A 14,248-nucleotide genomic window follows, 5' to 3' on the forward strand; every position below is an offset into this window, starting at 1 on the left:
TTGGTTTCTCCTATTTTCAGGCTGTTTATTCTGTATTTTCAGGGCAGAGTGAGAAGTCTAGAGCCTTCCTACTCACCGTGTGGTTTGCAACCAGTAGCATCTGCATCTCCTTGGAACTTGTTAGCAATGCAGAATCTCTGACCTCACCCCAGACCTAGAGTCAGAATCTGCATGCTACTAAACCCCCAGGTCCTGTGTGCTCCACCATGCATTTGAGGAGCACTCATGTGGAATGCAGACTTGCCCCTTTCCTTTCTGGCATTCTCATCTCTGGACCAGGTCGTGGGGTAGTTGAGGTTGAATTAACTAGAAAACAATGCTTCACCTCAGTAGGAATTCTCTTAGCCATGCTGTGCCTCCTCAGCCACCTGTTTCTTCCCCCAGCCCCTGCGAAAGCAAACTTACCTGAATATTGTTAGCCCAAATCAAATATAGTAAGTAAGGGAAATCTACTCCCCAAAAGGGAAAAGGATATTGCCTCTTCTGACAACCTGTTATACATGATTTCTAGATTAGCCACTGCTCAGAGCTGTGCCTGGCACTGGCCTCCCTCAGCAGGTACAGCTAAAACTGGGACATCCGCACTAGGTTTGGGACGCAGTTGGTCTAAGATCAATGTTCTGCTTCTAATGTTCTGGGTTTCCTTGCTTGGTGTTTTTCTCAGATTCACATATTCTTCCCTTCTCGACTCCTGCGCCCTCCACGTGTCTGCCCAATTACTACCGCTGCAGCAGTGGGACCTGCGTGATGGACACCTGGGTGTGCGACGGGTACCGAGATTGTGCAGATGGCTCAGATGAGGAAGCCTGCCCCTCGCTTGGTGAGTTCTGGCCCAGGTCTTCTCCTGTGGTACCTGCTGTTGTGGAGAGGACCTTCTGGGGGTGTGCTCTGGGCACAACCCAACCGGGTCTCATGCCCTGCTGTCTGGGCCTCCGCTGTGTGGCCAGGTTGCCTGTCACTAATGGTGCACCTCCAGGGAAGGCTGATTTCTAGCATTTCTCCCTGGATCACAGACACATAGGAAATTGGAATGGGAGCATCTCATCCTCTATAACTGGCCTCTGACCTTCCTGCAAGAGGCCAGCCACCCTGATTTCCACCCAGGCTGTGGTTGTGCCACCTTTGCTGCCTTCTTAGTGGGAAGGTACAAATTGGAATTAATGTGGCACTTTTTGTGTGTGTGTTAAAACTGTCAGGGGTGAGAGCCCAATTCCACTTGCTAGTTGGCTGGCCTGTCCAACTAAAAGAAGGGTAAGCACTGCCATCTAGTGGCTAAACTCAAAGAGGCAGCTGAAGGTCTGTAGTCACCATGTTGTTGGAGGCGGGCGTAGACCTTGAAACCCCTTCTCGTGCGTGCTCTTAACTGCAGGCAGAACAGAGGTAAGGATTCTGTGTTCGTTCCTAAACAGGAGTCTACTTCAAACTCAGTTATAATAGGAGAACAAATAATTTTTTGCATGCTTTGCATGATCGTTTCCTTTCTTCTGTGACCATGTTCATTCCATGGCTTCCTTGTTTAAAAACATCAAAATCCCAAACTTTAGTGAAGCTAAATCATATAGGGGGATCTCCTGGGTTCCAACCAGAAATTCTGATTCTATGTTTTTTTATAAAACATTCTAAAAATGATGGTTTTACTAGGGTGGTCTTTTTGCCATATTGAGTTTCCTCTTGTTCTCCTGTGTAGAAGCTCAATTTTTGACAATTTCTATTTTCCAGGCCCTCTATGAGCTGACTCCTCCTTGCCTCCCTGGATTCCTTACCTCAGCCAAGCTAGGTTCCTCACCTTCTCCAGATAGACTTGCTTCTTTCCTGCCTGTGCACCTGCAGCAAGGTTTTGCCCTCAGCAGGAACTTCTGTATCCTCAACCTCGTCTTCCTACTTTCCTTATCACTGAAACCCACCATCCGTCAGTGCAAACAGAGGCATGGATTTTATAACAAAAGAGACCTTGATGTGTTAATATCATCAGAACTTCTCAAAATATGGTGCAAAGACCAACCTAATGGAATCGCCTGGGGTGTTTAGAAAAAACATAGAATGAGAATTTTTGGGTGGAGCCCAGGAGATCCCCATATGATTCGTAGGTTCACTAAAGTTTGGGATTTCTGCTTTGAACAAATAGGGCATTATTCTCCTTTCAAGTACCACCTCTATGGCGCTTTCACTGATTCCTTGAACTGATTTCCATCTCTTTTCCAGTCTCATTAAACTTACCCATTGACCTTTTGATTCTTAACTAGGATCTGCTGTATATTGCTTCCTAATTATTTCATGTGTGTTGATCTTTGCTTCCATAGCCATTGCGTGGATTTCCTGTTTGGGGATCATGCCATCTACTACTTTGAGTCCTGCTCTGTGTCTCCTACAATAATAGGCAAATAGTCAGTATCCCCTAAATGCTTCTCAATTAAAATAAATTGTAAAAAACGAAACAAAACTTTGTGTCTGTCCTTTCCCCTCCAGGCCTACGTATTTATTGAATAACTTGATTATCCTCTCCAAGTTGTTTTTGCTTATTAAAACTCTGACCAGGACGTTAATAGACTCTAGCAAATTCTGACTAATCCATTGAGCAGATCTCTGTTTATATATCCTGTTCAGCTTTTGTACTTTCTTTTTTTGTGTGCAGTGCTGGGACAAATTTAAACTCATTGTTGTCTGTAGCTCTTCTTTGTGGATCTTCTTTGTTTAATGTAGAACTCTCCTAACTGGTTTATCAGCCTCATATTTCTCCCCTTTCAGTTTTCTTCTGATAAGGCCCATACTGATGAACGATCATGTCCTCCCCAGTATTGTAGCCCTCTGATGCCTCCCTTCTTGTCCAGGAATAAGTGGCATGATTTGCCTTGGCCTGGTTTTCTCCCCCTTTTTATTTTTTATCACCTGTCTCCGTGTACCTTGTGTTTCTGCAGAGTGTTTCTGGGATTTAGGGAAAGCCCTTTTGAAAATCCAATTAAAACTGTAGAATAGGCAAAATATCCTAAAGTTAATAATTGCTTTTTCATTTGTTTGTTTAGGTTGTTTTGTACCATTTGCCAATGCTTTCTGCCTTTCAGTCACCACTCAGGATAACTTTCCACAGGTCAACGTGTCCAGGGATGTATCAGGTCCAGTTTTTCTCTTGGAGATATTCCTTCTAACAACTTGGATTCTCCTTTCTGGACAGATTGTTCTCTAGTCCTCCTGTGTGCCTGTTATGCTGAAATTTTCATGGCCTCCTTGGAATTCTCTTTGCCTTTCTCCCAGTTTAGATTCCTTGTTTCTTGGATCTTGTGTTTTGCTTTTTCTTAGTTTACTCCCTTGTTTGGGTGGAGTGCATCCTTCAGTAGCCTTGTCAGGTGAATATGATGATGCAGTGGCCAAGGACACTGTGATAACAGCTCTCAGGTGTTTGTCTCTTGAATTTTGCTGCTCTGGTTTGTACTAGTTGCCCTGTATACCTGGGGCACAACTGCCTTCTAGGACGTTGCACCATCATCATCCTCAGTACTTGCTTTTACCTCCATCTCCTGTTGGAACTCCTGTTTTCTGTGTCCCAGTTTTTCTCTTTAGTTTAATCCCATGTTTCGGTAGAGCACATTTTCTGGAAAATGCCTGAGAAAATGCATGTGGGAGGCCTGTGTGAGGTCTTGCTTGTCTTAAAGTGTTTTAATTCTGTCTTCAGACTTAATTGATAGTTGGGCTGGGTTTGGCATGCTAGATTGTAAGTAATTTTCCTCCAGAATTTTGAAGGTTTTGTTCTACTGCCTTCAAGCAGCTTTTGGGAAATCCAAAAGCCATTTTGATTCTGATTTTTTTTTTTTTTTAATATGTGACCTGTTTTTAATCCTCTAGAAGCTTGTAGAATCTTCCCTTTGGCACCAGTGTTTTAAAATTTGACAATGATGTGCTTTGCTGTGAGACCCTTTCCATCCAACGTAGTAGACACTTGCATGCTTTTTGATTATGGAAGTTTATATGTTTTAGTTCAAGGAATTTTTCTTGAAATTTTTATTAATGATATTTCCCTCTCTGTTTTCTCTTATTTCCTGGAACTCTTGTCATTCATATGTTGTCTCCTGATCTGGTCTTCTTCCTTATTTTTAAAAAATCTTTTATATTTTTTAACATTCCCTTCCCCCCCCACCCCCAACTTGCTAGGAGATTTACTCAACTTTATATTTCAACTTTTTGCCGAGTTTTTCATTTTTGTTATCATGGTTTTAACTTTGAGAGCTTTTCCGTTTTTACCACTGTCCCTTTTTATGGTTTTCTGTTTTGTTTTTTTTGTTTTCATGGATAAATATATATTCTTTCTTTCTGAACATATTAAGGATATTTGTTTCTGAAGTTTTCTTCTTGCAAAGCCTGTAAAGGGCCTTTTGGGGGTTGGGGGCTCTGTTTGGCTTTCTGCCTTTCCTGTCAAAGCTTTTTCTCAGATAGTCCTTGGTTGCTGCTCTGCTTGTCTTTAAGGCTGGGGACTAAAGAACTGCTAAGTAATTCTGAGCACGTGGGTGGGCTTGTCAACTTCGAGGTTCATGGCTGGGAACCATGGGGGAACTCTGAATCTCGGTTACTTCAGGGTTAGTCTCTGAAGCTGGTCATTTTCCCCAGAGAAGATTATTAGATCTCCTGCCTGGACAATAAGTACCTTATTGCTAGGATCCTCGGAGAAGAGGACTGAGGCTCCCATATGTAGGTTTAATCCCCCTTTTATCAGTAGGATATACTTGCTCTCAACTACGCCTATCTAAACAACTCTCTGTTTTTACCCTCTCCAAACAACAACCCTCCATTCTTCTATTGGGGTGACGTATGGATCGGTTGTCTGGTGGGACTGATAGGAGGGGATATAGGGAATGTAGCTGCGTCTTAAACATCATTCAGTCAGTTCCCTTATTTTAACTCCTTCTTCTTCACTTCTGGTTGGGAGATACCAGTTTCTGAGCTTTTGGAGGACTGTGTGTTGTTGATCTGATTGGTTCTGAGCTTTCTCCTGTGACGGCTTAAGGTAGGATGCAGCCTTCACTGGCCTCTTTAGTCACATACCGCTGTCTGTCTTCTTTCCACGTCCCAAATCTCATTATCCACGTCCTCATGGATTTAGGTCTTTGAAAACAATCTCTTGGCTGTGGCTTTAGTGGGATCCTGTGAGGAAGCAACATTAGATGTCTGTATCTACTGAGTTCTCTGTCTGGAACTTGCATTTGTCTTCAGGTTCCCACTGTAATTTCTAAAGCACCGTAATCTCCTAGCATATTGATTGGTTGCTGTTATTGGCCAGCTCCCTCAGTACTAAAAAGTGAACTTTAAAAATCTTTTATTTTAGCAAATGTCACTGCTGCCTCCACTCCCACCCAACTTGGGCGATGCGACCGATTTGAATTCGAATGCCACCAACCAAAGAAGTGTATTCCCAACTGGAAGCGCTGTGACGGCCACCGAGATTGCCAGGATGGCCGGGACGAGGCCAATTGCCGTGAGTAGTCAGAAAGCCCTTCACCCCCTGGGCACATTTCTGCAGACAGCGCAGTTCTGGTGCTTCTGCTTCATTTCTGGATCAGCACACACCTGTGTGTGAGTCTGTGTACTTTTGTGTAACCATGCTCTTACTACATTCTCCACAAGAGCTTTGCCACGTGCACCCATTCCGTTGCGTTAGTCACTTTCTTTGTAATAAGTTGACTGTGTTTTAAATACCAGGAGCGTGTCCAATAAAAATACTTTCTGAATGACTAAAATAAATATTTTAGATAGGTTTCATAAGCATATTTAACTCTTTAAAAACACCCGTGGGGAAAGCCACAACTCTTCTGTATGTGCATTCATTCTTCTGGAAGTATTTAGTGAGCACTTACTGGGCATAGAGGCCGTGTTGTTAGAGGGTTTGCCTCTAGCACCCCATTGAGAAAATTCATTCTTAGCCTTTAGGGTAGTTATGGTTGGTGAGATAGTGCGCTGAGCCACATGGGGAATAATTGCAAGGCCATCTGAACCCAGTGTGACGTGATGCATGCATTCTCTACAGGTTTGGAGTTGGTAGCTTTCAAACACAGTGGGTCCTGGTGTTCGGTCCTCTGATGTACCCAGGGAGGATCTTTGGAGTGAGTGATGGAGGGAAACACTGGCTTCTGCAAGCGTTATCCTCATGTGACCAGTCAGCACTTTTCAGTCCCTGGCTGCATGCTAATGCCACCACTGGCTGGTCTGTCCTACTGTAGTGGACCAGGGAGGGCATGGCTGGAATGGTGCTTATGCAGCCCCTCACCAGCCTGTCTCCCTGATGGTTGGGTGCTGCTCTAGCTCAGGGATCCCAGCTTTGCGGGCCTCCCCTCCATCCAGTCTCCTGCTGGCTGCAGACAGCAGGTGTCCTAGCCAGTCACACTCCCTTCCTTGCCAGGATAGGGCTTCGTCCATGTTTGCCTGATTCCTGCCCTGGTGAATGCAGAGGAAGCTCCTCTCACTCTCTGCTGAGAGCCTCCCTGCCGCCAAGCCCTGACCCTAAGCAGCAAATGCCTCAGTTCCTCCACTTTGATCCCTGTTCTGGTCCCATTTTTTTTAAATCTTAAAATAATGACTTCCTCAACCAATGAAAAACTAAGCCTCACTTGGAACCCTACCGAATCTTACCATTTAGAGATGGAATAGAATCTGAGGTGGAGGTTAGTCATCTCTTAATTCCTCTAATTCAGTATTTACAAAATTTATGGGACTTAGCAGGATCATGTGGAAGTGCTTATAAGAAATGTGAATTTGGTGATCTCACCTCAGACCACTGAATCAAGAGCAATGACGGAGGAAATGCTTGGGAACCCAAGCCTGGGATCTCAGCTCACTGCAGCTTCCGCCTTTTGAGCTGATGTGATTCTCTTGCCTCAGCCTCCCGAGTAGCTGGGATTACAGGCATGCACCACCATGCCTGGCTAAGTTTTGTATTTTCAGTACAGACAGCATTTTGCCATGTTGGCCAGGCTGGTCTTGAACTCCTGACCTCAAGTGATCTGTCCACCTTGGCCTCCCAAAGTGCTGGGATTACAGGCCTAAGCCACCATGCCCAGTGACTGGCAATACAGATTCTAGTGGGAGGGACATCAAGTCAGCAGCTATCCTACAGTGTGGTGTGGGCAGTAGCAGAAGTTATCCAAGGAACTGGCATAGTTCACAGCTTCCTGGAGAGGTGGGACAGGCCAGGAGAGGCAGCCCTATTGATGGTGCCTGGACAACGGTGGGACAAGGTGGCAGATGATGGGCATTCTAGACACAGGGGACAGCATGTATATTTCAAGGCTCAGAGGCATAGGAAAACAGACCTGTAGAGTGGTTGTGAGTGGGATAAAGGTGAGTGCGGAGAGGTAGGCATGAGGTGGACAGGGAGACCCCTGTGCTTTGAGTTTATTTTACTGGTCCTAGGGAGCCATTGAAGATTTCAGAGATGGGGTGTTTATATCTTAGATCACTTGAACTTCATCACGCGGGGAATGGGTTAGAAGAATGCTGAAGTGAGATTGGAAGCCAGGTGCCCGTTAGGAGGCTAATTTGATGGGACTGTGAAGGTGAAAAAGGGAGAGTGACCTCTTAATATATTGGAGGTACTATTAACAGTGTCCAGTGAGGTTTTTTTTGGCTGTGGTGATTAGGAAAAAGGAAGAATGAGGGTTTCCCCCAGGATGACAGTGAAAGCTGATGCCACCAGCTATGCGGGGGATGCTGAGGATAAGGAGTCACAGCTTTCCCTGGGTGGGGCTAGGCACGATGGTGGGTTCGTTGATTGACATTAGCATCTGAGGTAGTGCAAGTCATCCTGGTAGAAAGTGAAAAGGGAAGGTCAGAAACTGGGGCATTGTTGTCTTCCTTTTCATTTTACTGCATTAATTGTCCATGCACGTGTCCTTCACTTGCCCGTTGGAATGAGCCTTTGCCAATTTTCACACGTTTGTTGTTCCTTATGATGATCTCTACAGTGATGGACTTTTGGAGACGAATTTCATTCTAGGTCTTGATGTGCTCTGAGTTGAGAGAAAAAATCATCTTGGCCAAGTCCTTAACTTGAAATATGAAACTAATTTATTTCCACCATGCATAGGTTTTTCTCTTAACACTTGGTTTTTCGGCAGGGGTCCCAGGACCCCCATCATTCCTGCGTCCTTTCATCTCCGGGAGTGTCACTTTGGCTTTTGTTTCAGCTGCCTGAAGGGTCTGTTCTTTGACTAAAAGTCAAGGAATTGGGTAAGTTGCTACCTAGGGTTCTTTTTTTCAAGAAACAGCCTTTGAGTCTTTCTAATTCTTCAATTTCTAAGGTAGGGTGATTTCTTTTTACTTCGTTTATTTATTTATGTGTTTATTTTAGTTTAGGAAAATCGTAAGGAATCTTTCATTACTAAACTATTCCTATTGGAACTCAGGAATTGAGCAGTTTCAGATCCATTTTGGGGATGGATCTTTTTGTTTCATTTATTTATTTATTTGTTTATTTTAGTTTAGGAGAATCATAAGGAATCTTTCATTACTAAACTATTCCTATTGGAACTCAGGAATTGAGCAGTTTCAGATCCATTTTGGGGATGGATTTCTCTCTGTCCAGAACATGCTCCTTGTTATCTGGAACCCAAGAACCAAAAAGATTAAGATAATTTGATATCTCTTGATGCTTGCATATAACTCCATAGACATAAATACATAAATCTATAAAAATAAACCAAATAGGCCAGGCGCGGTGGTTCACGCCTGTAATCCCAGCACTTTGGGAGGCCGAGGCAGGTGGATCACCTGAGGTCGGGAGTTTGAGACCAGCCTGACCAATATGGAGAAACCCCATCTCTACTAAAAATGCAAAATTAGCTGGGCGTGGCGGCACATGCTGTAATCCTAGCTATTTGGGAGGCTGAGGTAGGAGAATCGCTTGAACCCAGGAGGCAGAGGTTGCAGTGAGCTGAGATGGGGCCCCTGCACTCCAGCCTGGGCAACAAAAGCGAAACTCTGTCACATAAATTAAAAAATAAACCAAATAAATTCAGATGGTAAGGGATATTTTAATCTCCTTGGTTAACATTTCCATATTACATCTCTTTCTCATTTCTTTGTCATGTCTATCAGTTATAAGGTTGAGCTTTGTCATTTGCTTTCAAAGTTAATGCAAGTTCACACAATTAAGTGTTTGGATTCACTGATAGAGTTTGTCTTCAATGTAATTAATTTTCCTGCTGTGTACTTTTTTTTTTTTAAGTTGTGTGTTTAGCAGGATGCGGCAGCCTTTGATAAGCCTTAAAAGATTCTCGTTTCTCATTCTATCGCCTTATATACTGCTTTCGTTGTTATGCCTGTTTGCTTTCTTGCATTTTGGCTGTTTTGTTTTTCGCTTTGCTTTATCGTAAGTGGTCTTTTTCAGGCTGCTTCTGCTTTGCTCTATTTGCTGTGGTAATATTTTCTGATGATTTTAAAGTGATCCTATCTTCTTTAATGACCAGATGAAAACTTGGAAGGCAATGCCTGTCATACTTGCAAATAATACCAAGTTGCCCAGATAGCTTATTTTCTGGCAACACACTCAGGTTTTACAAAGGGAAGCTAAACGTTGGTGGTGGGTTTAATGTGCTATTCATTATTCTCAGGCAAATCAGGTATTCATTCCACTTAATTCTCAAAATAACTGTGATTTTGGTATTATCTCCTTTGTTGAGATAGGAGAATTAAGGTTCCAAGAGCATCACCTAGCCAGTACCAGACTGGGTTATTTATTTAGGTTGAAAGCCGTGTTGAAAGTTCTCATCAGGGAAGAATACACCAAAACCAACACAGATGAACTGAATAGGGATTAGTGTACAATTCTACCCTTACATTAAAAGAATGAACAAAGTGGACTCCTAGAGTGTTAAACCAATGGGGACAGGTTGGCCCCACACTCACCAAAATAACAGTGGGAACGTCTGAGCCGAATAAGCAACCACATAATAAGATGAACATTGGAGATAATTAAGAAAGAGAAAAGAAATGGGACCTCCCTCCTGGGTGATACTAATTCATTAATTGGCATTCTTGAAATCCATGTTTTCAGCCTGTTTCCAATCTGGCTTATTCACAGGGATGTTGCCTAGTTAAGGGTCTTAAAATCAAGATATGTTATATCCACAGTTTTTTTCCAACAATAATTTGATAACCTTATCTAAAAATGAAATGAGATGAGTGTGGTGTGATTCTTTTTAGAGAAGCTGTCCCCTGAAGGCTACTAAGTTCTGTTCTAAGTGCCTATTAATCATCTGTTTCATTATCAGTTTAAGAATTTTCAGAGATCAATGACAACCTTATTCCCAGATTCTATTTTTTTTTTTTTTTTTTTTTTTTGAAGAAACAGGGTCTGGTTATGTTCCCAGGCTGGTCTCAGACTCCTGGACTCAAGCAATCCAGCCTCCCCAAGTAGCTGGGATTACAGGTGCACACTACTGCACCCAGCTTATTTCCAGAGTCTAAAGCCCGTGCTTTTTTGTTCTTAAAATTTTGAGACACACTTTAAAAAGAAACCTCCAATGTCCTCAGCTCTACTGCTTAGCTGTTGTTTGATTGTATTTTACCACATTGTTACCCAGTGGAATACTTCTGTGATGAGGGTTTTGGTATTTTTCAAAATAATCCCCTCTGAACAGAGTCTGTCCCTGGCAATCCTATAAAAAATGGCATAACTTGATCAGATTAATTTACTTGTTTGCAGTCTCTCTCAATAGAAGATAAGCTCCATGAGGGCAGGTCCTTCATCTGTTCCACATATCCCCATACATATCCCCATACTCTTAACATCCGGAGCAGTGCCTGAGTCATGGTAGGACCTCCATGAATGTTGGCTGGATGGATGAATTCCATCTTGGGCTTCTGAGACTATTACAATAGTGGTTCTCAAACCTTTCTTTAATTCTTGAATACATGTTTGTTTGTTACGAGCTTCCCCCCACCATGGCAAACCAATTACATCTCAGTATATAATAGAATTCTGAAATGCAGTGATCTTCCTGGAGATTGGGGGATTATAGTTTGTGAAAAGCCTTATAACTGGTTTTGCTAGTTCCCTTCTCCTGTTGGCAGTTTCTGTATCAGAATTGGTTTTTAATAAGTAGTGAACTGAAGTCTGTACCTCCATCCTGGAGACTCGTGCAAAGAAGTCCTAATTCTTCTTTCTCATGAAAACTCCTCAGCGGAGAACACTTGTTAGAGTCTGCACGTCTTCTCACCACCTCCCCTATCCTTTATCTTTTCATCTCTAGGAAAATATCCCTGGATCCTTTATCCATTCCTCTTGAGCATCCTTGTTGCTCTCATGGGAACATTATCCAGTTTCTCTACCTACGTCTCAAAGTGTGGTTGTTTATGTTAGCAGAAAGGGGAAGAGGGAGGGGGTCGAGGTCAAGAGGTGACCCATGGCCACATGCCTGGGTCTGAGGTGGGGCGGATGAAGCTTCCTCGCTCAGGTCACAATGCTCATATCACCTTTAACATAACCTTGTTACTTGTGTGAACACACTCCTTATTTCCTCAGGGATTAGTTTCAGGAAGGGACTATTATCATCGTTGCTTTAAAATTAAACTATAAACAAAATTCCTTCCATAGTTAGCTTGGCCTATGTGCCGTGCCGAGATAAGCAGAGGCCATTAACCTACAAGATGTCACCACGGGCATGGGGCAGGGTGCGGGGAGCAGAATGGAGCCACTCATGTTCGGCCTCCTTTTGTCTGTTGTAATTTCCCCATTTTCAAAGCCAGTGATGTTGCATGTCTCTCACCTTTCTTCTGTTTTCTCTCTTTCTCTCATCACAACCAGAAAAGGGTCTCTGCTTTTAAGGACCCAGGTCATTAGACAGAACCTACCTGGATAATCCAGGCTGAACTCTCCTACTTCCGGGTCCTTAATCTAATCACACCTACAAAGTTGCTTTGTTACATAAGGTAACATATTATAGGTTCCAGGGATTAGGATGTGGACCTGTTTGACTTGGAGGAGCAAGATTGATTTTAGACCCTCATCACTGGTGGCACTGGATTTCTGATGTAGCCCTTCCTTGTCCAGGACTGGGCAGGCAGGTTTGAATCTGTATAAGGAAGGCCTCAAATTACTGTTCCTGGGCTCACCCAGGTACGTAGCAGATTTGTACCACCCAGGTACACAGCCTGCATAGCAGGTTTGCTGTCTATAGCCGTTTTCACCTTTTCTCTTTTCAGGAGGATTTGCAATTTTATGGTGATTGCTTTCTTTTTAGAGCCTCCCATGCAGTTTAAATCTACTTTCAGAACTGGAGAGCACATCACATTTTGGTCAATAGCCTAGCCATACAATTGAGTAACCCTTAACTTACCGATGCTCATTGTTTGCATTGTTTCATTTTCCGTGAAAGTACTTTGAAAAGCCAAACAACTTAAAATACTACATAAAGTATGCATGCCTCTTAATATTGTTGGGATTCATCTCATTATTATTTCTATTACTCAAACCAGAAATCAGCTCCTCTTTCTAGATTGCAAACTAATAATAGCAGCAGAATAATAGTACTGTAGAGTAATAGCTACAGTTTGTTGATGCTGGCCAGGAGCCAGGCACTATTCCAGGTGGGTGATCCCGTTAGATCCTTGTAGACACGACAGCGATGGAATTGTTACTTCCATTTTTTATAGGGGAACTGAACTTGGGTGATGTTAAGTGATTTGCTCAAACTCACGCAGATCTAGGGTTTAAACTCTAGTTTGTTTGACTCCAAAGGGCTCCCTCTTCCTGAATGCAGATTCCAATTGTTAATGTTAGATGAGATGGCACCTTAGTGCCGGTATAGATTCCACCACTGGTCATTCCAGAGGTGTGTTTTGAAGCAGAAGCCTATTAGTACTTTGCCTAAACCCGAATAAACCTGGGCCCAGCCTTTAGTACCATACGGCCCCTCCCCGTGGGTTTAAGAAGCTTCTCTGTGTTTCAGCCACACACAGCACCTTGACTTGCATGAGCAGGGAGTTCCAGTGCGAGGATGGGGAGGCCTGCATTGTGCTCTCGGAGCGCTGCGACGGCTTCCTGGACTGCTCAGACGAGAGCGACGAGAAGGCCTGCAGTGGTGAGTGCCGGCCCGTGGGCTGGGCTGGGCTGGGCTGGGAGGCTCGCTTACCCCAGGGCCTCTCCCATGTAGATCTCCAGCTAGGACCCTTTTGAACTGTTCCTCAATCTGAGGATGAAACAGATTTGTGCCTAGTTTTGGAGCCCCAAGTGAGGTGAGCCTTGGCCAGAGTCTGATATAACGTGCAGCTGTCTCCTCCCTGTTAGTGAAAAGCTGGTCTTGGATTTTTTTTTTATGGACTCCCTACCTCATGTCCATACATCATGACTCTCACAGTCTCAATCAGCTGGTGGAATTAACTCTGTTCTTATCTCAGAAGACCCTAGGAGGGATTGTATAGGGAGGTTTCAACTACATTTTCTGAGATTTCTTTTCAGATAATGATTATGACCTCCTGATAATCTAGATCGCGGTAGTCCTCTGAAATCTAAGGATTTGTAAGATCTAACTTTTTTTTTTTTTTCTGTATTTTCAGTAGAGATGGGGTTTAGCCATGTTGCCCAGGCTGGTCTCGAACTCCTGAGCTCAGGCAATCTGCCCGCCTCAGCCTCCCAAAGTGCTAGGATTACAGGCGTGAGCCACCAGGCCCGGCCAAGATGTAACTTTTTTTGACTTTTTCTCCTTTATCTCTCTAGATGAGTTGACTGTGTACAAAGTACAGAATCTTCAGTGGACAGCTGACTTCTCTGGGGATGTGACTTTGACCTGGATGCGGCCCAAAAAAATGCCCTCTGCTTCTTGTGTATATAACGTCTACTACAGGTGGGTCCCATCTTTGCCACGGGAGGTGAAAATGGTGTCTTCATTGTCCCAGGATGCTCTGAAAGCTCTCTAGTGGCGTGCACCATGTTCTTAACTGAGTCAGACATCTCAGCCCCCCATGCTGCTCCCGTGTGACAATATCTTTATTTTTTTGGGCCAGGGTGGTTGGAGAGAGCATATGGAAGACTCTGGAGACCCACAGCAATAAGACAAACACTGTATTAAAAGTCTTGAAACCAGATACCACGTATCAGGTTAAAGTACAAGTTCAGTGTCTCAGCAAGGCACACAACACCAATGACTTTGTGACCCTGAGGACCCCGGAGGGATGTAAGTGTTTCAGTTAATTTTTATGGCGTGTGTGAGACCTCAGGTGGGGTTTTGTGAGCGTCTTTCCGAGTATTCTCAGGAATGTGGGAACACAC

General features: G+C 43.7%; 1 protein-coding gene across 3 annotated transcripts in view; it reads left to right on the top strand.

Annotated features, from left to right (window-relative positions):
• The window catches only part of SORL1 (sortilin related receptor 1), a 179,622-nt gene that overhangs the window by 137,092 nt on the left and 28,282 nt on the right, over nucleotides 1–14,248 (top strand). For all 3 annotated transcript variants that reach the window (XM_015115975.3, XM_028834092.2, XM_077964539.1), the window contains 5 exons: nucleotides 665–820; nucleotides 5,312–5,461; nucleotides 12,930–13,061; nucleotides 13,697–13,823; nucleotides 13,984–14,153. In XM_015115975.3, the coding sequence (XP_014971461.3) occupies nucleotides 665–820; nucleotides 5,312–5,461; nucleotides 12,930–13,061; nucleotides 13,697–13,823; nucleotides 13,984–14,153 (735 nt within the window). The remainder of the gene's footprint in view (nucleotides 1–664; nucleotides 821–5,311; nucleotides 5,462–12,929; nucleotides 13,062–13,696; nucleotides 13,824–13,983; nucleotides 14,154–14,248) is intronic.

Source organism: Macaca mulatta, chromosome 14 (assembly GCF_049350105.2).
Source record: "Macaca mulatta isolate MMU2019108-1 chromosome 14, T2T-MMU8v2.0, whole genome shotgun sequence".
Classification (NCBI taxonomy): domain Eukaryota; kingdom Metazoa; phylum Chordata; class Mammalia; order Primates; family Cercopithecidae; genus Macaca; species Macaca mulatta.